Source organism: Zootoca vivipara, chromosome 14, assembly GCF_963506605.1.
Source record: "Zootoca vivipara chromosome 14, rZooViv1.1, whole genome shotgun sequence".
In the NCBI taxonomy this organism is placed as follows: Eukaryota; Metazoa; Chordata; class Lepidosauria; order Squamata; family Lacertidae; genus Zootoca; species Zootoca vivipara.
In genome coordinates, this window is record NC_083289.1 from 38,061,252 (window position 1) to 38,085,398 (window position 24,147).

The 24,147-nt window shown below is 45.8% G+C and overlaps 1 protein-coding gene across 1 annotated transcript; it reads left to right on the plus strand.

Moving 5' to 3' along the window:
- Positions 1 to 119: 119 nt before the first annotated feature.
- ERCC4 (ERCC excision repair 4, endonuclease catalytic subunit) lies at positions 120 to 22,960 on the plus strand. The gene is made up of 11 exons (XM_035130799.2): positions 120 to 497; positions 3,730 to 3,910; positions 6,236 to 6,431; positions 7,452 to 7,659; positions 10,958 to 11,138; positions 12,288 to 12,422; positions 13,411 to 13,521; positions 14,893 to 15,463; positions 15,930 to 16,022; positions 18,284 to 18,396; positions 19,130 to 22,960. The coding sequence occupies exons 1-11, from the start codon at positions 282 to 284 to the stop codon at positions 19,861 to 19,863; spliced, it is 2,739 nt and encodes a 912-aa protein (XP_034986690.1). The 5' UTR covers positions 120 to 281; the 3' UTR covers positions 19,864 to 22,960.
- The last annotated feature ends 1,187 nt before the right edge of the window (positions 22,961 to 24,147 follow it).

Consider the following 24,147-nt stretch of genomic DNA (forward strand, 5'->3'; position numbering starts at 1 on the left):
TTCCCGCGCTCTTCCTTTCCAACGTAAAACAACACGTTGGAAGGCGACGCTTTCGTAGCAAGGCCGCGGGTGGGTGGGGAGGGCGGGGAAGCGCTTCAATAACCGCGAACGGCGGATGCTTTCCGTTTCCATGGGGAGTTTAAGGATTCTGCGTGCGTGTGTCACTCTTCAAGGCTTTATCTCTACGACTTGGAAAGCCTGAGACTTCATTCCCGTAGTACGCTCGCTTCCCGGTTTGCGCATGTGCGGTGGGAGCCGCGGCTCTTTGACAGCGACTTGCCATGGCGGCGGCGGCGGCGGCGGCTTCTTCGGTGGCTGTTCCGGCTGCGGTGCCTCTGGAGCACGAGAACCAGATCTTCCTGGACCTTTTCCACGACGACGGGCTGGTGGTGTGCGCCCGCGGCCTGGGCATCGACCGCCTCCTCCTGCGCTTCCTCCGCCTTTACTGCGAGCCGGCCAGGCTGGTGCTGGTGCTGAACACCAGCCCTGCAGAGGAGGTAGGCAGAGGCGCCTCGAGGCCCCGGAGGAGCCCGCGGGATTCACTTCTTTGAGTCTTTCCTATTAAAAGGTGCTGCCCCGCTTCTCAGGGCAGGTGTCCTCACTAGGCACCCCCCAAAACACACACACACACACCCAAAAAGCAAGCCCAGGCGCGCAAACAATGGAAAATGGAGAATTGCACCCCTCCCAAATGAGCTGCAAAAGCACCGGTAAGGTGCAGCAGATAATGAAAAAGAGGGTCGAAAGAAAGTTCTTGAAAGTTCCTTTAAAAGGCACTATGCAGTGTTTCCCAACCTTGCTGTTTTCAGACTACATTTCCCATAATCCCTAACCACATCAGATGTCAAAGAACTAAACAACTATCTGACGTTTAGGAGACATCTGAAGGCAGCCCTGTTTGGGGAAGTTTTTAATGACTGATGCTTTAATGACTGTGGCCGCTGCCCACAGTGGCTGGGGAAACCCAGCCAGATGGGTGGGGTATAAATAATAAATAATTTTATCATTATCATTATCATTATTATTATTATTACTGGTCTTGCCAGCTAAGGGTGATGGGAGTTGTAGCCCCAAAGCAGCTGGAGACCCAAGGTTGGGAAACACTGTACTACTGCAAGAGATGTGTGAACTTCATGGAGGATGATACAGGGCCAGCACCGAAAAGGGCCTGTTCCTAGTACACCTGCTCGGGGAGGGAGTTACTGGTTTGTGAGTGGTTTTTTGTTTTGTTCTTGTTCTTGTTTTTATTACATATCTTGTGTTTTTTGCTTTGTGTTTTTATGTTGTGAACTGGGGAAAGTTGCCTGTGACTCAGACTGCAACTAAGCTTGAATACACCATGTCATGAGTCCTGTGGAGCCATCTTGGTGGTTGTGTCAAGATAAGGAGTGAAAGGAGCTTGGAAGGACTGGAGGCCAGTGTTTGGGGAGGAACACAGTGGGTTGGGATTTGCCTCATTCAGGCCTCCTGAGACATCAGAGTTGCCCATGGCATAGCTGCCAAGTTATCCCTTTTTTAAAGGGATTTTCCATTATGCTGAATAGGCTTCCTCGCGAGAAAAGGGAAAACTTGGCAGCTATGGCCCATGGGGATGGAGCAGTTGAGGAGGCTGACCAGTGTGGCCTCTTATCCTGCCAGAGCCTTCTCTTGTTATAATTCCTGCTGGCAAGCCTCTACCTCCAGAGGAGGTGCCAGGTGCCAAATCTAGTTTTATATAGGTGTCGTCTCCTCTTGTCACCTAGATCACTGAGATGCCAATGCCTGCATCAGCTCAGTCCCAATCCACCAGAAGCAGTTCCCGTTTACCTGCCCAGTCAAAAGATGCTACACTCTGTACCAAGCCATGCCTGCTCCACTCCTTTATCACAAGAGTCTGGGAAGCTTGTCAGTGGACCAGTGTTTTAGCTTGCTTTGCCATGCCTTGCACCTGCTGTGCCTTTGGCCCTTGCTTAGTACCATAGTGATTTGAGCATTAAAGTTTCTACTAGAAACCAAAATCAGAATGAAAGTAGATCAGTCTGTAGAACGCAAGACTCTTAATCTCAGGGTCATGGGTTCAAGCCCCACGTTAGGCAAAAGTTTCCTGCATTGCAGGGGATTGGACTAGATGAGTCTTTTGGTTCTTTCCAACAATTTTATGATTCTATAATTTTTTTCATTCTTTGGGAGCCAGGGCAGTGCAAGTGAAACAACAGCTTGATTTTTCTCTGTTTATACCTGCCTCCACTACTCATCCCATCCCTCAGTCCTCCACCCTGTGTTTAATTTTAGATTCTAATCTCCTTGGAGCAGGGACATGTTCTCTTAAACCAAATGTGAGGAAAATTTGGGTCTCCAGATGTTACTGAATTACAACTCCCTTCAGCCCTCAAGAATATGGTCAGTGGCCAGGGGTGATGGACATTTTAGTTCAGCAACATCTGGAGGGACAAAGGTTCATTAAGCTCTGTGAAACACCAGGCATGCTGACTGTGCTATATGCATGAGAAATAATAATGGTTTATTTTAAGCAATTCCTTCCCACTTTTCAGCTGACAAGGTCCCCAATGGCAGGTTATGTAAGAGCAATATGAATAATAGGTTTTTAAAATAGCATTTCTTTTAAAAAAAATTAATGTGGTCTATTTAAAGAGGTGATGGTGGTGGTATTTTGCCTTGCTAACTAGATGCTGCTTCCCTTATTCACAGGGCTGTTTGTTCTATAAGGCAGTGAAAATGTAAATAAAGCACAGGTGTCAGAAACTGAACAAATAAGAAACAGTGGCAGATAAAACCAAAACTTGTATGAAATGACAAAAGAACCTCAGAAAACCAAAGGTGTATTGAAACCAAGCAGTATTCAATCAATATCTCATTCAGGTATAGGGAACCTCTGACTCTCCAGATGTTGATGAACTCCATCAGCTCCAGCATGGCCAGTGGCCACAGATGATGGGAATTGTAGTACAGCAACATCTGGAGGGGGAAAGGGTTCCTCACACTTGATCTAAATGCAGATGCCCAGAGGGGGGCACTACTGAATAGGCCCTGCTGCAAGTCTGTGCCAATCTGACCTGACATTAGGTTGGGAGGACCATGAGCAAAGAGCCCCAGGTGGTATCTTGCTCATATCATACTATAAAACAATGAAATTAACTTTTTATACAATGTCATGCGTTATTCCTATTTCTAACAGTGTTAATTAAAGTTTAAATGCCAGGATCAGACTAAAAGTGCAGAAAAGCAAAACATAACAAAAATAAAGTAAAGTAACAGCAACTATTTTCAAAGTCAGTTTTTAAAAGCAGCAGGTCAAATCTTTAAGCTTCATCAGAATTATGATTCCATGGAGTGTTGGACTCTTGGGCAAACTTTAGGTGCTCAGTGACTGCTATGCCTACCCTCTTGCTGTGGCTCACTAGCTCTTGCACACTAAGAAAGCAATGGAATTGGCATTTGTATTTTTAGCATGATTCAAAGCATGTTTACTCAGAAGTAAATATTGGTGATTCAGCTATCAGGCAGTGCCTCATCTGCCCTAATGGATCAGCCTGCACTTCTGGTTGGAACTCAGAGCAGGAGCGTTCCACCGTAACGCTTTGTTGACAGGTCCCATTGATTACTAAATATTTAATATTGTATTTAATAATAGCTTTTGCACTGCTTCTTACTCTACACCCACACAAAGTATCTCCCTCCCCCCCTTACTCCGCATTGGATTTGTTGTGAAAAATGTTACTTTGCTTTTAGGAGTTTTTTATCGACCAGCTGAGGACGGATAACGTAGCTCATCTTCCTCGACGCGTCACAAATGAAATCGCAAGCAGCAACCGCTATGAAGTTTACACCCAAGGGGGTGTCATTTTTGCCACCAGCCGGATTCTGGTGGTAGATTTTCTGACCGACCGAATCCCTTCAGATCTTATCAGCGGTAAGATCTTACCACGAGAAAGCGGATTCGAACCCACTTCCCTGCTCAGAATGTTAACGTAATCTAAGTCTAGGCTAAGAAACATGGCTTCCTCATGCTAATTCATCCACAATTCTGCAGATGTAAAGTTTATTGCTTCTCATTGTCGAAATGGCACCTTGCTCTTCTACAACAGAGAGTCTTGTGACACCTGGGCTGGTATCCACACCATACCGTTAAAGCATTCATGGACAGTCTTGGGAACTGTAGTTCATTAAGGGTGCTGAAAACTTAGCATCCCCAGGATTTCGGGGGTGGGGGGGGAGCCTTGACTGTTAAAGAGGAATAAGGTAAAGGTAAAGGGACCCCTGACCATTAGGTCCAGTCGTGACCGACTCTAGGGTTGCGCGCTCATCTCGCATTATTGGCCCAGGGAGCTGGCGTATAAGACTGCTTTAAATAGATGCGGTGTCATAAATCCCTTCTCCCACTAGAGGTCAGTGTGACATAAAGCCTTGATTAGATCCTATACTGAGCAAGCTGCAGATTTGTAAGCAAGCCATGCATGCGTCTCTGGAGCTTATCCTGCCTAGTGTTCAATTTCCATACGCTGAGAACCAGGGATACAGAGTGGGAAAGATGCGGAGAAGCTGGGATTCCAAGTTCAGCCTTGAAGCTCACTCAGGCACCTTGAACCAGTCTGTCTCCTTCAGTCTAACCACCTACAACAGGGATACGGAGCTTCAGGCATGAAGGCTGAATGTGGCCCTCCAAGTCGCTCTGCCTGGCCCTTGAGTCTCTCCTCAGAGGGTCACACCTCTCTCTGTCCCTGACTGGTTTCCCTGTGTTTCTGCCTGGCTGGAATTTGTCCTGATAACGCCTTACTTCTTTGGCTGGAAAGGGGTGTGCGAATGTGTGCAGAAACTAGCCTAATGATATAAAGGTAAAATTTGCATGTATTGCTCTGCCTTCTTTTGCCACTGGCCTTGCCCTCCACTGAGTGTGGGAATGTGACCATCTCAAGCTATAAAAGCTTTCTCATCTGCAGGATGGGTGTCAGGTAGAGAACCAACTATGCTACCTGGAGATTTTGGGAGGAAAGGTGGCATAAACATACAGGGTTGTTGCCAACTTACTTTTACTAAAGAGTAGATCTACTGAAACTAAGAGACTTGAGTTAACCATGTCTATTCATACCAGTGGGTCTACTCTGAGTAGACTTACCATTGGAGAAAACTTGCAGTATTAATCTGTACCTATTTTAAAAATCTGCTGTGGCTCAGGGCGCAGAAAAGGAGGTCAATAGCTGTATCCAGCTCTATAAGTTAGTATGATGCCCTTATCCTTAAAAAAATAAAATTGTCCCTATAGAGGAGGGATGGGGAAACATTTTCAATCTGTGAGTTACTTTTCTTTCCGAGCGCCATGTGCCAAAGTTGGGTGGGGCCAGAGGCAAAAGTGGGTGCAGCCAGAAAAGTAAATTTCACCTTTGTACCACAGGCAAGCTTCTACACACACACACACAGAGAGAGAGAGAGAGAGAGAGAGAGAGAGAGAGAGAGAGAGAAAGAGAGCCCTATCAGTTATCAGAGTTCAAGGACATGTTCCAGCTATGCAAAAGCATTCAGGATGTTAAGGAGGGCCAAGGAAGGTTGTGGCCTAATAAGAATTCCCAGGGCTTGGTAGAGAAGCCACATTTATTACATGGGCCTAAGGTTCCCCCCTGTCTTATATAGGGAAATGACCAAGTGTTTAAAGGTGGATCCCCAAATGGAAATGCGGTGCAAATCATACTCTTTAGATATGATTCCAATCCACTGTCTTCACATGTCCTAGCACGTTGCAGAGGATTTTATTGTCGCCTTGTTTTCTTGTTGTCCTTTTGTTACCAAAATGTCATTATTTCTTATGAATACTTTTAAAGCAACAGGGTAGCTGGCTCCCACTTTACCTGTATGGTTGGTTTTATTTCCAGTGTTCAGGCTGCAAATGCCATTGCACCGTTGCTGTATTCCGAGAACGCGCCTATAAACAAATTAAGGTTGGGGGCTCTTGCCACCTTGTTTCTTTGAATAGAAACTCCCTTTCCCTACTTAACACATTTTAAATTGTTGCAGCATTTTCACTGGCGTGGCATTGAAGGCAGGAGAGATCTGAGCCCCGCTGAATTCCATCGGTTGGGGGGGGGAGCCAAAGGAGAGTTAGATGGTGTCATGCTCTTTTTAATTGGTTGAACCTTTGAAACTCATGGCCTACTCTGCAAAATATCACGTCCTGTGCTTTATTCTTGTTTTCTTTGCCTTTCTCCTGTGTGACCCGAGTTTATTCGTCTTGTTGTTCTGCCAGGTATTTTGGTGTACAAAGCCCACAGAATCATTGAGTCTTGCCAGGAAGCTTTTATCTTGCGACTCTATCGCCAGAAGAACAAGCAGGGTTTCATTAAGGCCTTTACAGACAATGCCGTGGCCTTCAGTACTGGCTTCTGTCACGTGGAAAGAGTGATGAGAAATCTCTTTGTGAGGAAGCTTTACCTCTGGCCAAGGTGAGGCCATATTCTTCCTTGGTAACTGGGCACATGAATTGATCACAGCCCGGGCAGATAATGTCGATCAGCAGCAATTTATGCAAAAACAGAACCTCCGGGATCAGTATATCTTTGGTTTCCTGCTGCTGGGGACCAAGGAAAATGATGGGTGCTCCTAGACATGCCAGGTGAGCAGTAAACAGGGCGGGCACAAGACTTTGTGCCGCCTGCGGTGAAGTGGACCAGCTGCTGCCAATCCATGTGCTGACCACTCCTGCTACTTTATTCTCCTGCGGTGGCAGAGTAGGTGTTCCCAAGGCTCTCTAACCCTTGTTTAGTTCTGAGGGGCATCATTCATTTATTTGACTTATTAGTTGCTACAAAAAAGTCTCTAAGCAGCTTCCAAAAAGAGGGGGAAGCCAAAAGGGTAGAACAGGCACCCTCAAACTGCAGCCCTCCAGATGTTTTGGCCTACAACTCCCATGATCCCTAGCTAACAGGACCAGTGGTCGGGGAAGATGGGAACTGTAGTCCAAAACATCTGGAGGGCCGAAGTTTGGGGATGCCTAGGGTAGAATATGTACCGTGTTTCTCATATTATAAGACATGTCTTATATTTATTTTTTCCTCAAAAAAAACCACTATGGCTTATTTTCAAGGGATGTCTTATTTTTTTCCTCCTCCTCCTGCCACGGCTGGCATTGCTGCTGCGCCTATCACTATGTCTTATTTTCGGGGTATGGCTTATATTCCTTGAATGCTTAAAATCCTGCTATGGCTTATTTTATGGGTATGTCTTAAAATATGAGAAACAGGGTAAAATGAGGCATTTAATTAAAACTGTCCCGATAACCCATAAACAAGCCCAGCAAAAAAACAAAAAGGCCCACCAGGAGCACTGTAGGAGTGAGGCATTGTGGGCAGGGAGCTCACATCAATTTTTGCTATTCCTTGTCCAGGTGAGGCGAAGAGGCTTGGGATTTGCGTGGGTCTCTTGACACCCTTCTCCCTAACACCAGCCCGTCTTTCTCTTCTCAGGTTCCACGTAGCAGTGCACTCCTTCCTAGAGCGGCACAAGCCCGAAGTGGTTGAAATGCACGTCAGCATGACCCCGGCCATGCGAGCCATCCAGAGTTCCATTCTGGACATCCTGAACGCGTGTTTGAGAGAACTAAAGCATTGCAACCCGGCTCTGGAAGCAGAGGATCTGTCGCTGGAAGATGCTATCGGGAAAGCTTTCGACAAGGTAGCTCTTTCAACTGTCGTTGGTTTGTTCTTGGGTTTTCTTATCGGCCTCTAGAGGGTTTTTTTTATATGGGCACAGGCAATGCAGTCAGTGGCATCGGGGTCCTTGGCTGCTACGCCATCCTCGAAGGGCTGTGATCGTTCCCTGTGATGACGAGCATAGCTTAAGGGGGGACTGGGCAACCTGCAGCCTGCCAGATGTTGTTGGACTCCGATTCTCATCATTCCCAGCCAATGTGGCTCAAGGGTCAGGGATAACCAAGAGTCTGCTGGATCAGGGCAGCGGCCCATCTAGTCCAGCATCCGGTTCTCACAGTGGCCAACCGGATGCCTGTGAGAAAACCCTCAAGCAGGATTTGAGCACAACAGCACTCTCCCCTCCAGCAACTGGTGAACCATTGCTGCCTCCAATGGTGAAGGATGGCAGAGCCTAGCCATCCTGGCTAGAAACCACCATCAACAGACCTCTCTTCCATGAATTTGTCCAATCCTTTTTTTAAGCCATTCAAGTTGGTGGCCTTCACAGCTTCCTGTGGGCGCGAGTTCCATAGTTTAACTCTGTGTTGCGTGAAGAAATGCTTTTTTTTTATCTGTCCTGAATCTCCTTTGTTTTATCTGCCTGGTGATGGGAGTTGTCGTCCAAAAACATCTGGAGGGCCACAGGTTTCCCCTTTCATAGTTTATGCCATTGTTAACATTTGTTAACAATCTGGGGGGGCGCAGGTTTCCCCTTTCCTAGTTTATGCCATTGTTAACATTTGTTAACAATGGCATAAACTAGGAAAGGGGAAACCTGCGCCCCTCCAGATGTTTCTGGACGACAACTCCCATCACCAGGCAGATAAATTTGTTAACAGATACATTTGTTAACAATCACTCTCTGTGCTTTTCTGCATTTCCTTTCCTTTGGGCATCACAGTTTACAATTCCCTCCCACCCCGCGTAATGTGTATATACACAGCTGTAACGTCTTCCATTGAAAGCAGCAGAGCAGAGCTAGACAGCATCCCAATTCCATTGCACTTCCCACTTTGCTCACTTTTCTGAATCTGCTCAGTGATCATGGGCACACATCTCTGTCACTCAGTCAGGGCAGCAGTATTCAGCTTCTTTGTAAAGAGATGGAGGACTATGTCTCATTGGACTCCTACAATGTCTGGCATGGATTCCATTTACCTGTATCCCAGGTGTCAGTTTGCTCAGCTGGCTGCAGAATCATAGAGTTGGAAAGGACTGTGGAAGTTGGCTTGTCAAACCTTTCGCTCAGGGCAGGGCCTGCAGTACATAAAAGTGCAACCACAGCGCCCCCAACAGATGAACCCATAACTCCAGTGAAGGAGTCAAACATGGTTTACCTAATGTGAGGGAACTGCTGGAATTAATGTCTGGCTGCTTTCTGCCATGAGTCACTGAATTTCAGGAGGCTGCCTTCTTGGTGTAGAACCTTTTGGACTAACTCCACCCAGCTAGGCAGAAAGGGCTTCCTTGTCCTGGCTCAAACAAGACTTGTGTGTACCCTGTTGTTATCCTTGATGCCTGGCTTGTTCTTCTCTCCTGCTTCCTCGTTTGTCCTCCTGGTCCTATCTTACACATAGGTTCCAACCACTGGCCTTTCTCCTGGCTCCTGGCTCGACTCAGTCTACTTGCCCCCAGCCCAGCCCTGACATCTACCCATGCTTGGGGTAGTCTCGTCTGGATTATGAGCTCACATCTCTCCCCAGAGCTCAGCTCTGGCAATTTTAAGTGCATTCCGGAGCAGGATCCCGGCTCAGATGAAGGGCTTGGCTAGTTCACAAGGAGAGCAGAATAGTGAAATATTTCTCTTGCCTGTGGGCCAGCTTACAAAAGCACTGCATGTTGCTTGGCAATTGCAGATTCATTAATGGCAGGTTCCCTTGTCTTCATTAACTTGGTGAACGTCTTTCCAGAGCTGTGTTTTTTTGCAGTGAAGCCATGCGATCCTTTCTTTGGCAAAATCTCTTGCATGTCACAGGCTCAGGCCGGCCAGAGCTCTCCAATTGACTGTCCTCCTTTCCCAACAGCTGCACTTTGTTTAGGGGAGGAAAGTCTGCTATCTTTTTTTTAATGGAGGGATTTAGACATCTGTTAATAGTTTAACTGTGTTTTTACATAAAAGAGTGTTTTATTAGCTCTCCAAGACTCTGGCTGGCTCATTGTAAGCTTGTTAACAATGAAATAAACGTTCTTTTGTTTGGGCATTGTGTGCCAGGATCATAACATGGTTGGAATTGTTCTTTGTAAAAATCCATATATCTGTGTTGAACAGCCTTGATCTACTGACCCTGAAAGTGGAGGGGGAGATTTCTAGTGGAACCAGCTGTGACTTTAAGTGGGCAAGCTGGTGAGCCTCTCAAGACATTTAGCATTCATCCTGATTTGCTTGCACAAAAGCTTACGCAAAAGACCATGTCCGGTCTTCACTGAGCATCCATTCTGATTTGTTTGTAGAGCAGTTATATAACAATGAGCATTCATCCTGATTTGCTTGTGTGGTGTTAGTACATCTTCCCGTTTAACTGTGCATTCATCCCACACTTTTCAGTACATTTCCCCGTGACTTTCCTAACTGCAAAAATCTGTTGTTTTATTTTAAAGTGGATTTGTTGCACTAAGGTGATAGAACACTTTAATCAGCTTGCACACTTATTTCTGTGGAAAGCACTATTTTGCATGCTCATGTATTGGCAGACAATAAATTGATGGGACCCTCTCCGTATTTATAATAATGCACATAGAAGTATTCCATTGTTGGGGGTGGGGTTTGTTTGTTTTGCTATTTTTGTCTAACCTGTTATATTAAAATTTATTATTATTATTATTTATTTTTATTATTAATACACATTGAATTCTATATACAGGCAATAGAGTTCAGGCAACTCACAATTTATGCAGCGGTTATGTTCCAAGGAACCACACTGTTTAAGTGAAATTGTTTATATTTGAAACACCTTTGGAAAAACCTGCAAACACCCCCCCCACTCCTTTTTGTGACATTTTTGGGTCTTTCCTGGGTTCGGCACAATGCACGGCCGCACACATATCAGATAAACCTAAAATGGCCGCTGCCTGGGTGGGTGCTGAGGGTCAGAAGGCAGGAATTATTGCCAGATTGTTCAGTTGTGTTCATGAGGACTAGAAACTTGTCTTTTTTTATTTTGAAAAGACACAATCCAGGATTCGGGTTCTAAAGCTGCTAGAAGTTTAGGAAGGCCTCCGAAGTTCAAGTTCAGATCATGACAGTACTGTGCCAGCAGTTCTTTCTAATTTTATATTTCTAGACAATTCGTCACTATTTGGATCCTCTTTGGCACCAGCTGGGATCAAAAACCAAATCTCTGGTCCAAGATTTGAAGATTCTCCGTACTTTGCTACAGTACCTGACTCAGTATGACTGCGTCACGTTCCTTAACCTTTTGGAATCCTTAAGAGCCTCAGAAAAAGCCTTTGGTCAGAATTCAGGTATGAGCAGGTTCTTCCTCCCCTTACCCCCACTTTTATACGAAGGAATCAGCTGGGCTGTTAAAAAAGAGAGAGTGAAGTTTTAATTTAAAAAAAACCCACACATGTGCATGAAAGTTCCCAAATGTTTTCAGCCAGCCATAAGGCTGTAGGATTTACTGACAGTGAATATATTCAGCCTCCCACTGAACTTCTGTTCCTTGAAAAAGATCTGCAAATGTTCACACAGAAAACCTGAGTTGTTGTTTCTTCTTTGGTCGATAATTACATAAGAAGGACTTAGCTGCAGAAGGAGGAGGAACCTCAGGACATGAGCAGCTTTGAGCAGCTGGGGGGACATTTGTCAGAAGTGTGGGGTCTTTGTGCCCCCTGCATGGGCCAGTTTTACATGATCCTGGGGCCAGCCTGGGGCAGAGTGAAGGTTTCACATCCACACCCACACCCCCTTTTCAGGCTGCTGATTTTGAAAAGAGTTCAAATCCCCACTCAGCCATGAAGCCTGCCAAGGGACTCTATGCCAGTCACTGTCTCTCAGCCTAACCTACGTTACCTACCTCACAGGGTTGTTATGAGGATAAAATGGTGAGGGGAGGAATAATGAGAAGCTTGAGCAACTTGGATAAAAGGTATGATAATGATGATGATAAGAATAATATAATGTCTGGAGCTGGCCATACCACCAGCAGTGTCAAGTGAGAAAGCTTCTTCCTGGACTGAGAGAGGAAGTGGGGCTGTGTATGTTCCATGTTTGGTCACACCAGGTAGATTAAGTCTGGGACATCAGGGCAAAATTACTGGACTAGATACATAGACTCACCCCAGTATAACAAGGCTCCACTTTAAAGTATTCAGGGCTGTATTATATTGCTTGTTACCACGTTTCCATCAGGGCAGTGGGCTGGGCTGTTTTCCTGTGTCCCCCCCCATTAAAAAAAACACCCTTGTGAGGTAGGCTAGCTAGGTTGAGAGATGGAAACGAAAGCATGCTTCTTTCTTCAAAGTTGTTTTTATCCCTGCAAAACTAATTTGAAGTGAGCGCAACTGCTTCAAAAGATGATGGGGGAGAGGGGAAAGAAGGGGGCTAAAGTAATTATTGGTTGTTTTTTAATGGCGGCCACTGGTATATATTTGTCTCCCTCCATCTGCTAGGTTGGCTTTTTCTCGATTCTAGTACGTCAATGTTTCTAAATGCTCGGGGCAGAGTGTATCGCCTCCCAGATGACAAAGCAAATAAAAAAAGAAATGCTTCCAAGAAAGCAGATATCGGAGAAGGAGAAGGAAAAGGTACAGCAAAACCTTTTATTAAATAATAATGGATACTTTAATTATGATGATGGCGGCATCAGTGTACTTTGCAGGGTACAAGAGGCCATGTCCCTGCCTTGATAGCGTTGTAATAATACTGTGAGCTTATTTCATGTTTCAGTATAAAGGGCACAGGGATCAGAGAAGAGTCTGATGTTGAACTCTGTGTTGACAATTAGCAGACTCTAAACACACACGTATTTATCTGTGGCAATGACAGAGAGGATTTTATCAAGGCTTAATTTGGACGTCACATGAACCTATAGTTAAAGAAGCATAACAGGAGTTTAAACTTTAGAGGGTGTCTAAGTTAGCAAACCCTGGTTTGTGATGGAGTGGCAAGCCAGAGGTGCTTTCAATGCACTTGGTCCCGGGTTTGATCCCCCAGTGTCTCCAGTTAAAAGGATCTCTGGTAAAGGGCTGTGAAAGGCCCCTGCCTGATATATTGGATGGAGCAATGGTCTGACTCAGTACACAATAGCTTGGTGGGTCTTCGACCAGTTGCAGCTGCCACAAGAGGCTGCTGTACTGATTCAGAATTTATGAATCTGAGTCTACGTGCACACATTCAAAGCGTATAACACCTGCAAAGAATCCTGGGAACTGTAGTTTGTTAGGGGTGCTGGGATTTTTATCTTTCGGGGGGGGGGGTAAACTGCAGTTCCTAGAATTCTTTGCAGGGGGTTGGGGTGTGCTTTAAATGTAAGGTGTGTATGTAGCCTGAGTGTAAGAGGCCAGAAAGCCAACAAGCAGCTCTAAATCATACAATGCTGGATCCAGACCAAGTTAGGTCCCATTCAGTTAATTCATGCTCAGCTTGTACTTTCAGCCTGGACGTTTGTTTGTTCAACGGGGCACAATCTATGTATAAGTGCCAGGCGGATTTCCCAGCATTCATAAAGCGCCTGAGAAAGGTGTAATGAGAAATTCTTAATTCCCCCACTCATCCACTGACCTTGTGTTCCAGACCAGAAAAGGGAGTTGATCCTGGAAAGCAACCCAAAGTGGGAGGCTCTTGGAGAAGTCCTGAAGGAGATTGAAACGGAGAATGCAAACAGTGAAGCTCTGGGTGGGCCAGGTGAGCTAGGAGGGGCAGGGCAGCGGGGTGGGGGTGGGGTGGGCAGAGGCAGTTATTGTTGCTGCTTTGCTAGAGCTATTATTATTATTATTCACCAGCAATAATAATATAATACTGTGCTTCTTACAACCATACTTTCAAAGCAGTTTTTCTTCTTCCCTAAGACTGGTTCCCTAAGGGACCCAGGTGGCGCTGTGGTTAAACCACTGAGCCTTGGGCTTGCTGATCAGAAGGTCGGCGGTTCGAATCCCTGTGACGGGGTGAGCTCCCGTTGCTTGGTCCCAGCTCCTGCCAACCTAGCAGTTTGAAAGCACGTCAAAATGCAAGTAGATAAATAGGAACCGCTACAGCGGGAAGGTAAACGGCGTTTCCATGTGCTGCTCTGGTTTGCCAGAAGCGGCTTTGTCATGCTGGCCACATGACCTGGAAGCTATACGCCGGCTCCCTCGATCAATAATGCGAGATGAGCGCGCAACCCCAGAGTCGGTCACGACTGGACCTAATGGTCATGGGTCCCTTTACCTTTACGACTGTTCCCAACAAGAACCTTTATCTCAGTGAGTTCTGGAACCTGCAGGATGTTTTGTGTATTATTTAGTTCAACAACGTCAATGTTGATACTGCTTAACATCCATCGGTGTGTATCCGGCTAACATTTCCTTAGACTGGATCCCCACCCCCCGAAATTAATAGGCCTAAGCTAGCCATATCCATCAACTTCAATCAGAAGTCACTTCGGTGCTGCTAAAGCAGTGGTTTGCCTTCACCCCCAGAGGCGTACTCGATTTTGTCTTGAGACAGACTCGATTTTGTCTCAGTAGGCACTAATGGTTCTATTCAGCGTTGGTCCTAACGCGGTCCAAGAGACCTGGAGCAAAGGCATTTGTAATCTTAGAACAGAGGAGTCCTCAAAGGTCACCTGGTCCAACCCTCTGCCAGTGCAGGAAATCTGCTGCCACAGCATCACTGAGAAGGTGGCCTTCTAGCCTCGGCTTAGGAACCTCCAGGGAAAGAGAACTTGCCATCTTCTGAGGAAGTGTGTCCCGTTGTTAAAAAGTGCTACCATCAGGAAGTTCTTCCTAAGGTTTAGCCAAAAAAAGAAACTTTTACAACAGCAGAGTGCTCAGTTTTGGGGTTGTGTAACATAGCAGGGGGAGATTTTACAATAGGTTGGGAAAGAAGGGGAGGGTATCAGTTCTTTGTCACCCTCTCTTGAAGCTTCCCCTGCTTCCGAGCCCCAGAGTCCTGGGCAGGTGGTGAGGATGCACTGCACCATTTTATTGTGGGACCCAACCATCTTTCCTTCCCCACCTCCTGTATTTTTTGGGGGGATCCTACCATCCCATTACAGCAACCGTTTCTCAATTGCAGGACGAGTGCTTATCTGCGCAAGTGATGACCGCACTTGTGCTCAGCTCAAGGAGTACATCACAGTTGGGGCAGAAGCTTTCTTAACTAGGTTGTATAACAAAACCTTTGGGAAGGACAAGGAAGCCGGCGAAGCCTGCCTGAAGGACGGAAGGGCAGCCAAGGGCCGGGGCAATGGTGCCAGAGAACCACGGGCCAAGAAAACCAGAACAGATTCCTCCAAACCGAAGAAGGCAAAGAAGCCAGAGCTGACCTTGACCCAAATGCTGAACAAAGAGGAGCAGGGAAACCTGGGAGAGGAAGAAGGCTGTGAGGAATTAAGCAGCAGCCAAGAGAGCGTTGGAGAAGCCAAGCCTGAAGACCTTCACCTGAACCTCTCCTCGGATGCCTATTATGGGATCTTAAAGGAGCCACTCACTGTGATCCACCCGCTGAACGGCTGTGGGGACCCTTACGCTCTCACTCGCGTCTTGCACGAAGTCGCCCCGAGATATGTCGTGCTGTACGACGCGGAGCTGACGTTTGTTCGCCAGCTGGAAATTTTTAAGGCAAGCAGGCCTGGGAGGCCTCTGAGGTACGTTGAGCCTCGGCGAGGAAAAGGTCGCAGCTCAGGGGCAGAGCATCAACTCTGCATGCAGCATGTCCCGTGTTCAGCCTGCGGCTGTCCGACAACCTCTCTGCAAACCTGGAGAGCCGCTACCAGCCAGAGTAGGCCACACTCAGCCAGGTAGACTAGCCGTCTTGACACAGTATGTAGGGCAGCTTCTTATGTCCCTGTGAGAGAAAACCTCCCAAAAGGGATTGCTTAGAATTGTGCACTACTCGACATGACTGCTAGGGTTCTGCCTCTACGGTCAGTGGCCGTATGTCTCCGAATAGCAGTAGCTGGGAGTAGAGGTAGAGAGCTCTTGCTCTCAGATCCCACTTCCAAGCTTCCCATCAGCATCTGGTTGGCCACTGTGAGAACAAGATGCTGGAATCGATAGGCTTTTGGCCACTGTCTTCTGGATTTGGAGAGGTCTTTGTGTCTTGCCTTGCAGGGTTTATTTCCTTATCTATGGAGGTTCGACAGAGGAGCAACGCTATCTTACTGCACTACGGAAAGAAAAGGAAGCTTTCGAAAAACTCATTCGGTAAGGTGCATCTTGCATGCTGCCCTTGGGAAATGCCGCCTTTCAAAGGAGGGGCCAGGCACCCCCTGCCAAGGTGCTGGGGTCCCACTACCTGCCCAGAGATGGCAGCCCTGCAGTGTCAAACAATATGTATTTTGCTTCCGCAGAATAAATCTTCCCCCTTTTAAAGCTGGCAGAATAGTAAAGCTAATTCTGGTGGAAGCCGGTTCTCTGCCAGATCTTCCCCTTCTGCTGGCATATTTCTAGCTGCTCGAAAGGCAGAGACTGCACATTGGTTATCCTATTGTTGCTATGCAGCTCTGAGCTCTGGCTTGTTTCATCTTTCCCCCACCCACTCCAAGTGTTACCAAGGTAGCAAACTTATGTAAGCAGCTGAATACCGTGAAAGATCGTTATGGACTTATATAATAAAAATGTCAAATTTGCAAAGGAGGAAAGAAATGTTCCCTTGCATCCAGAGCAAGCAACAGAGCCTTGTGACACCTTGAAGATTAACAGGTTGCTGCTGCAGGAGTTCATGTGGACTAGTGCCCACTTCATTGTCCTTGGGAATGGACTGTGCATCCAGTGGCAGAACACATCTTTTGTGGGCAGAAGGTCCTAGGTTCAGTTTATGGCATCTCCAGCTAAATGGATCAGGCGGAAAGTAATGGCGAGAAACTCTTCTTTGCCTGAGACCTCAGAGACTTCTCTACCAACCAGAGCAAACTGACAAAGAAGTCACAAAATATGTAGTAAATTGGACAGAAAGCAGTCTGATACAGTCACAGTATTAAGGACCAGCAGCATATTTGGCTATCCTTCAAGTTTCCGTCTTGTTTTTTAGGAGGCAGTGGGGAAGAGAGTTGTCCTCGGGAGGGGGAAAAAAGTGTTTTTTCCTGTTTTCTCTCTCTCCAGGCCATCACATCCCTAGCTGAGCCCACTCAAAGCTGTTCCTTCCCTGAATATTCAGTTCTCATTTTAAAAATAAACATTTTACTTGTAAAGATATGAAGCAAAGTCTTTCAGGCAGAATTTTAACAGATTGATTTGCAAGAAGCAAACCTGTTCCCCCTGTTCCAGCTTTTTGGCTAAAGGAGACTTAAAATTAGATAAATAAATTTTTTAAAAAGCAAAGCATACCCCTGAAACAACCTTCGCAAATGTTATGAATATTGTTCTGTGTTATTTATTTACAGAGCAATCCTAACCCTTGGTCGCTGCTGCTGCTGGGGGATAGGATGTAGCAGAGGTTCTCTCTGCCAGGATCCCCTGGGTTCAGCCATTGGGGCAAGTGCTACTGCCAGTAGCATAAGTCCCCAAAACAGAATGTTCTAGAGTTGGAGCCACTGGACTGGAGTTATGGAGCCACTGGACTTAAAACTTCCCTGTTTCCTGGTGAGGGCTCCACTCTGGGTCCCTGTGCTGCACCAGCCTGAGAGCTGCACCAGCCTGAGAGCAAAAAAGGAAAATAAGCTACACACACACACAGAGCCACTTCCCTCCTGGCTGGCAGGAACTAACAGGGCTGCAGGTCTGGTGGGGAATCTGCTGCTCTGTCTTTTCTGCGCCAAAAAGGATTGCTCCTTTAGTCTTGTTGTTGTTATTGCTGCTACTAATTTAAACTATATCCTGCCCGCCCTCTCCGCACTGCCTGGTGTAACGTCAGAAACCGGAACAAGTGTTTATTATGTTTTCTGGCGATCCGGGAACAGGGCTCCAATGTCTCGCTGTGGTTGGTGGAAGCACAGTTAAACAATGGAATAGGATCCCTCAATATACAACGATGACCGCCAACTTAAATGACTTAGTGGGGGGTTCAGGTCAAAGTCGTTGAGCTTTTTTTAGGGAGAAGGAACGCATTGTTTTCAGCGAGAAAGAGACAGCCATTCACCAACAAATCGCTGGGGAAACAAACAGCCTCACTTAGTAAACTCTGTCTTCCGTTCTGCAGATCATGAAACAATGGAGGGCAGGGCCAGATTCGATTTTACCAACAATAAGGGACCCAGCGATTGACCGCGATATACCAAAACCTCCCGGGGATCTACCAGTAGATTGCAATCAGCCTGCTATAGACTATCTCCATGCTCTGAACCCCAGTCACTGGGGAAAGAACATCAAGGGATATCCTGTTTGTGGAAAATCCCTAAATTGATTGGAGGGAGAGGTACTGCTGTAGCTTTTGCTCCAGCTCGGCAGCAGGAAGGTTTTAGAATTTTAACACATCCACTCTGAGGGAAATGCCTCAAACATTTCTGTTCATAATTCTTGTTTTTCAGTGAGAAGGCCAGCATGGTGATCCCTGAAGAAAGGGAAGGAAGAGATGAAACAAACTTGGATCTAGTAAGAGATGCAACCCCAGCGACCGCTTCCACTGATACGCGCAAAGCAGGTAAGTTCTTGATATCTATGGGACTATTCTAAAACACACCTTTCAGGTCTTTTGAGCTGAATTTACATGGACATCTTCAGTGTAATCATGTTTTATTGTGGTCAAATGGTGGGCTGCCAGATCATTTAGGGGCAAACTCAAATGGCCTCTGAATTTCACAGCTCTGAATGGTGGAAGGAGATCACTTTGCTTATTTGTGGGGGTGGGTGGGATTTACCATAGGGGAGGGGGCCTTACCCCAACAGTAGCAGCCTCCTTCAGTTTCTAAAAAACTTCATTTTGATGCTGTCACAAACCATGGCAGAGCTTTCCTCTGAACAGACCGGCTGCTGTTTTCTTTACTACATAATGCTCCAGACATATTATTTCATTCTTGGGAGGTGGAGAATGGTGACCACATACCCTATGCCCTGGAATGATGCTGTGTCTGAGGCATTCTTGGGGTAAAATAACAAAGGATGGGCTGGCAAGAGGGAGCCTCTAAAACTATTATTAAAATATTGTGTTTCTTACTCGCCTTTCACCAAAAGGTCCCAAGGGAGGGAGGCTGTTACAGCATATAGAAAGCCAATATTGTATATGCATATTTTAGACTGCTTTGTTACACCGCTTAGAGAGTGTTAAACCGTTTAGAGACAGAACTGCAGCTAGGAAGCTAGGATCCAGTGGGTCTCGCTTGTCAGCAGAAAGACCAGTATGTCCTCTCTTCCCTGATCTCTTTTGTTTTGCTCAGGTGGCCAGGAAGAGAGGGGTGTGCCACAAAGCATTGTCGTGGACATGCGCGAATTTCGTAGCGAGCTTCCGTCTTTGATCCACCGTCGCGGCATTGACATTGAGCCCGTGACCTTGGAGGTCGGTGACTACATCCTCACCCCCGACATCTGTGTGGAGCGCAAGAGCATCAGCGATCTCATTGGCTCCCTGAACAGCGGGAGACTTTATACGCAGTGCGTCTCCATGTCTCGCTATTACAAGCGCCCCGTCCTCCTCATAGAGTTTGACCCTAGCAAATCCTTCTCCCTCACTCCCCGGGCGTCCCTCCATCAAGAAATCTCGAGCAACGACATTATATCCAAACTCACCCTCCTCACTCTCCATTTCTCCCGGCTTCGACTCCTGTGGTGCCCCTCTCCGTACGTGACGGCTGAATTGTTTGAGGAACTGAAACGGAAGCGTCCCCAGCCTGATGCAGCTACAGCCATGGCTGTCACAGCAGATTCAGAAAGCCTCCCCGAATCGGACAGATACAACCCGGGTCCCCAAGACTTCTTGCTCAAAATGCCCGGTGTGAATGCCAAAAACTGCCAGGCCATAATGAATCATGTTAAGAGCGTTGCAGAACTCGTAACCCTTTCTCAGGACAAGTTGGCCGAACTTCTGGGCAATGCCGGCAATGCCAAGCAGCTTTATGAATTCATTCATTTGCCCTTTACAGAGGCCGTTTCTCAAGGGAAAAACAAGAGGTGATAAATTGGAGTGCCTTGGCTAATTGCTATCGTGTCTTAGAGTTGAACTGCCCTGTCAGAAAAGCTATCTGCTGTGATCCTCTTGGAACTAGACCACTTCAGAATACAGGTGAAGTGGTTAACATGTTGGAATGCTGTCCTATAGCCAAAGCAGTCCGCCCGTGGAAAGCTAGCACGTTGAGAAGGATAGCTTTCTCCTTGACACTAGGTTTCCACACCCAAGGATTTCATTTCAGTGAAGTGAAACACTTCAAACCTGTGATCTCCCATTGCCATATCCATTTTCTGAACGGGATGATTAGCTCCAAATGGTACAATGCCTTGGGAAGCTTTAAGGGGCTCTTATCAGCCTAGAAGCTTTTAAATGAAGTGTCTTATAATTATAATTATAATTAAAGGTTAAAGAATAAAAATAGGTAAAAAAGCTAGCAATTTATTTTGTATGATGGTGAAATGGTGGGTTGGAGGACCATGGGGCACACTGTATCACTCTTTATAAATGAATATTTTAGGATTAAAATGCATGTGTCTGAGTTGATTGTCTTTTGCAGGCATAAACGTGTGGGGCTGCTCAGATGTAGCCACATCCATTCCAAACTTACTGGTATTAGGTTTCATTTCCAGAAACTACTCCTCTTTTCAAGGAACTGATTAGAACAGGAGGGGGCTAACTTCTTTGCCTTTGTTTGCTTATTTACAAGAATTCCTGTTCCATCTGTTTCGTGAGTCACTCTATTTCTGGTGATCATGTTGTTGGTGCCGTGGTTTATGTAGCCAAAACTGCATTACCCATGCACAAGAGGGTAGTATCAGCAGGCTTGGCAAGAGCCTCAAGGCTTGCAGAAGTAATAAAAATATGTAAGGGGTCAAATGGGGGGGACGCCAACCCAATAGGGGGACTGTGAATGCTAGCTGACAGATGGGTGGGGCTGGAATCCTGAACGGCAGCACTCACCCTGCAGTGTTTTGCCGCAGCTCCTCTGAGCAAATCTCAGAATCCTTTAACAATTATGACATTACTGATTGGTGTTTAAACAATCCAAAGTCTGCTGTCGTAGTTAAGAACCTAGCCAGCACCTTGCGGATCAGACTGAGGTCTGCCTGGTCTAGCATTCCTTTGGAAGGATGTTGTTAGCAATCAGCAAATAGGAGCTGTTCCAGATGCAATTGGTCAATGGTCTGTGGTTTGCTTTTTTTCCATTGCAAAAAAATCAATTCCCATTGAATTTGTTTCAATGGGACTTTTTGGCACTACAGATTGCAGGAACAAAGAGCCTCAATTGATTAGGGATTGCAAGAGGGACAATATTATATCCACCTTAACCCCCACCCCAGATCCTCATCCAGATTGGGTGTCTTGCACTTGCAATTTGTGTGTGTCAGAGGAAGACTAGGGAGTACAGAACTCTGATGTTAAGGTCATGTGTAGTTTCCAATTTTAATTGCAAATACCAAAATGTGAAGTTTCCAGTTTTAAGGCCTGGGCAAGTGCAAACAGGTATACTATTTTTATGTGAAGCCTATCTGAATTAGGGATGGAAGAGAAATTTGATCCATTTTGCACTGAAAGGCAAAGCTGCCTAATTAACACATCCTGAAACAAGATGAGAACCAAAACACAGCCATCCTTCAAAATTCACACTTATCTGAAATTCATGATGCAGTTCTCCAATCAAGCAGAGTTTTCAAAAAAAATGCATATCAGGGGACAGTATGCATAACGATGAATGTATTTATGAAAATAACATACAAAAATGCATTATATTAGGGAAGATTCTTGCAAGGAATGTGTGTGTTAGTCAAAATGGCATACAAATGCATTAGGAGAAATTTGCCCTAAGATGCTGATGGATTTTCAGGAGGGCTTTTTGCTTTTTTTGTTTTGCTTTGTTTTTAAATCACAAATTGTTGCAAAAATGTGAAGAACTGGATTTAAGATTGTAAAATTAGAAACTAAGAGAACCAAAATTGACTGATCTTTTCATTCCTCCTCTGAATGAAGTTGGGTAAGGATCATGCCTGCCTTTTAGTATTTTGATTAGGAACTGAAGAGTTGGGGCTTCTCCATCTTTCATTCTTGGAAGACTGCAGGGACATACAAGGAGCAGCACACGTCTTTGAGTGTTGTCTTTATTTTTAGCCCACAATCCAGTCTGCAAAAATTGCCTGTGTGGTAGTCATTAAACATTTAATTCTTGGGCCCATTGAAACAGACTCCCCACCCCTACTCCGCACACATGCACTCCTGGTCAAAACATTTAAATTATCTGTGAAATATTTTGGCTTTAGTGGAAATCAAACAAAAAATGTAAACTTGGGAGTTGAAAGATATCCACTTGGGGCTAGAGGACATGTTATTCCTAGCGGAATATTTCTGTGGATTTTTAATTCTATGTTGTAATAACCCCGAATTTCTTACAATTTTGAGTACTCTTCAAATGGTATATATTTGCAGATTTCCCCTTTCCAGAACTTATACCACAATAAAATGTGTTGCTCTTTTAAGGAACTACAAGACTCGTCGTTTTTTGAAGAGTTCCCTGCATTTAACAGGATTATTTTTTAAAAAAATACTTGCATTAATCTTTAGTAACTATGGTCAGGAAAAGAGGGGTGATCTGTGCCCTGTCTTCATATAAAAGGAGAAATGTCCTGAGCATGTGCAGTTTTGCATTTTAACTCGCCCCAAATCATAGCACCATCATGACTGCCTTGATGGTAAATAAGTTTCCTTGGGAATAAACAGCATTTTGCTGTAGAAAAAGGTCGTGACTTTCATGCAAAGTAGTGCCAAATCTCTTGTTCTGCAAGATAGAGGTGGGCAGACAAGCAGGTGGGCCAGTGGCCCAGGTAAGCTGCAGAGTAACAGGTGAGACAGACCAGCTCCCCCACAACCATCCTGCTCTGATGCCACTGCCTGCTACTTGCATCTTCATTGCACTCAACTGCTGAGACAGAAATGGTGTTGATATGAGCAGCTGTGGCAAGAGGTGTGCAGGCCAAGCCACCTGATAATTGTGTAATATCACAGTGATGCCATGTGATTCACAGGTGTGTTGCCCAACCCACCTGTCAAAGCTGGCCTGCAAGGTGGAAATGATGCCTTGTCTAAGGGAATCAAGTGGTGGGGTTTGGGGTACTGGGAGGTGGGGCAGTTTGGCAGGAGGGGGGGTTGGGCGGGAGCAATACGAGCAGGGGCACAGCGCCTAGAGCCCATGTGCAACACTTCGTGCATTTGATGAAGTGCCTTGATAAATTTGTCTTGATTTTAATGCGCTACAACGCTCTTAATGGATCTTACGCTCTCCTGCGTTTAAGAGAATGGGAAGCACCCCTTCCAACTTAAGATGATACCAAGCAGGGCAACTTACATTTTAAAAAAGCTCAAACGGGAGATACAAAAGACAAAACGAAAGCTTGCCCCCCACCTACAAAAAAAGTTTTTGCACATAAAAAGATGGGATCCGTCAAACTTTATGAGGGCAAATACTTCTATGACTAGGGTTTGACCCCTGATAACACTTCTTGTCCGTTTGAACCATTTGTCTGTGTGTACGCTAATGCATGCAGAATCAACTAGAACTCCTAGGGATTCATTCCTCCACCAGGATCTCAAACGTCAGACATGCTATTGGACTCCCAGATATGCAATTGGACTCCCTGCTCCCATCAGCCCCAGCCAGCTTGTTCAGGGATGAGAGAGATGCAGTCTAACAGCAGCTGGGAAGCACAGCTTCCCCACCCCTGCTTAAACCAGACCATGGTCCTTGTAATACAAAGATATCAAGGGTAGCCCCTGTTAAATTTGACTCTCTAGTAGGAGGATTGTTCAGAATACTAGTCACCCTCTTCTATTTAAAGCTCCCACTGAGTGTGTGTCATGCTCCCACCAGCCCACAGAGCCGTGCTAAATATTGCAATAGCACACTAAAAACAAATCTGAGACCATTAGTCTAACTCATAACACAGTCCTTGTTGTTTCTTAATAGTTAAGAACAACACAGCATCTTGAACATGTACCTACCCTCTGTACACTGAAGGAAGGCAGGAGGACAGCACTTGGAAGCAGGGATACACTAGTCCTGTTTAAATGGGGGCTGCTTATTTATTGCCCTCCCCTTTTCTCCCGCTTCAGCTGTTGTAGAACCACGACAAATGGGCAGGGCCAACAAAGCCTAATAATAGGAGCTGGCACATCCCAAAGGCCAAAGGCCAAAAAGGAGAGGAGGGGGAGGAAGCATCCTACTGTAGGAACCTGCACCTGCAAATCCACAGGTCTGAAGAG

What these genes read in the sequence shown, in the direction of transcription:
- ERCC4 (XM_035130799.2), top strand. Translation starts at nt 282, where the DNA reads ATGGCGGCGGCGGCGGCGGCGGCTTCTTCGGTGGCTGTTCCGGCTGCG. An exon ending in TCGGGAAAGCTTTCGACAAG is followed by an intron (nt 7,660 to 10,957) that starts GTAGCTCTTTCA and finishes TTATATTTCTAG; the next exon opens with ACAATTCGTCACTATTTGGA. An exon ending in AGGCCTGGGAGGCCTCTGAG is followed by an intron (nt 15,464 to 15,929) that starts GTACGTTGAGCC and finishes CTTGCCTTGCAG; the next exon opens with GGTTTATTTCCTTATCTATG.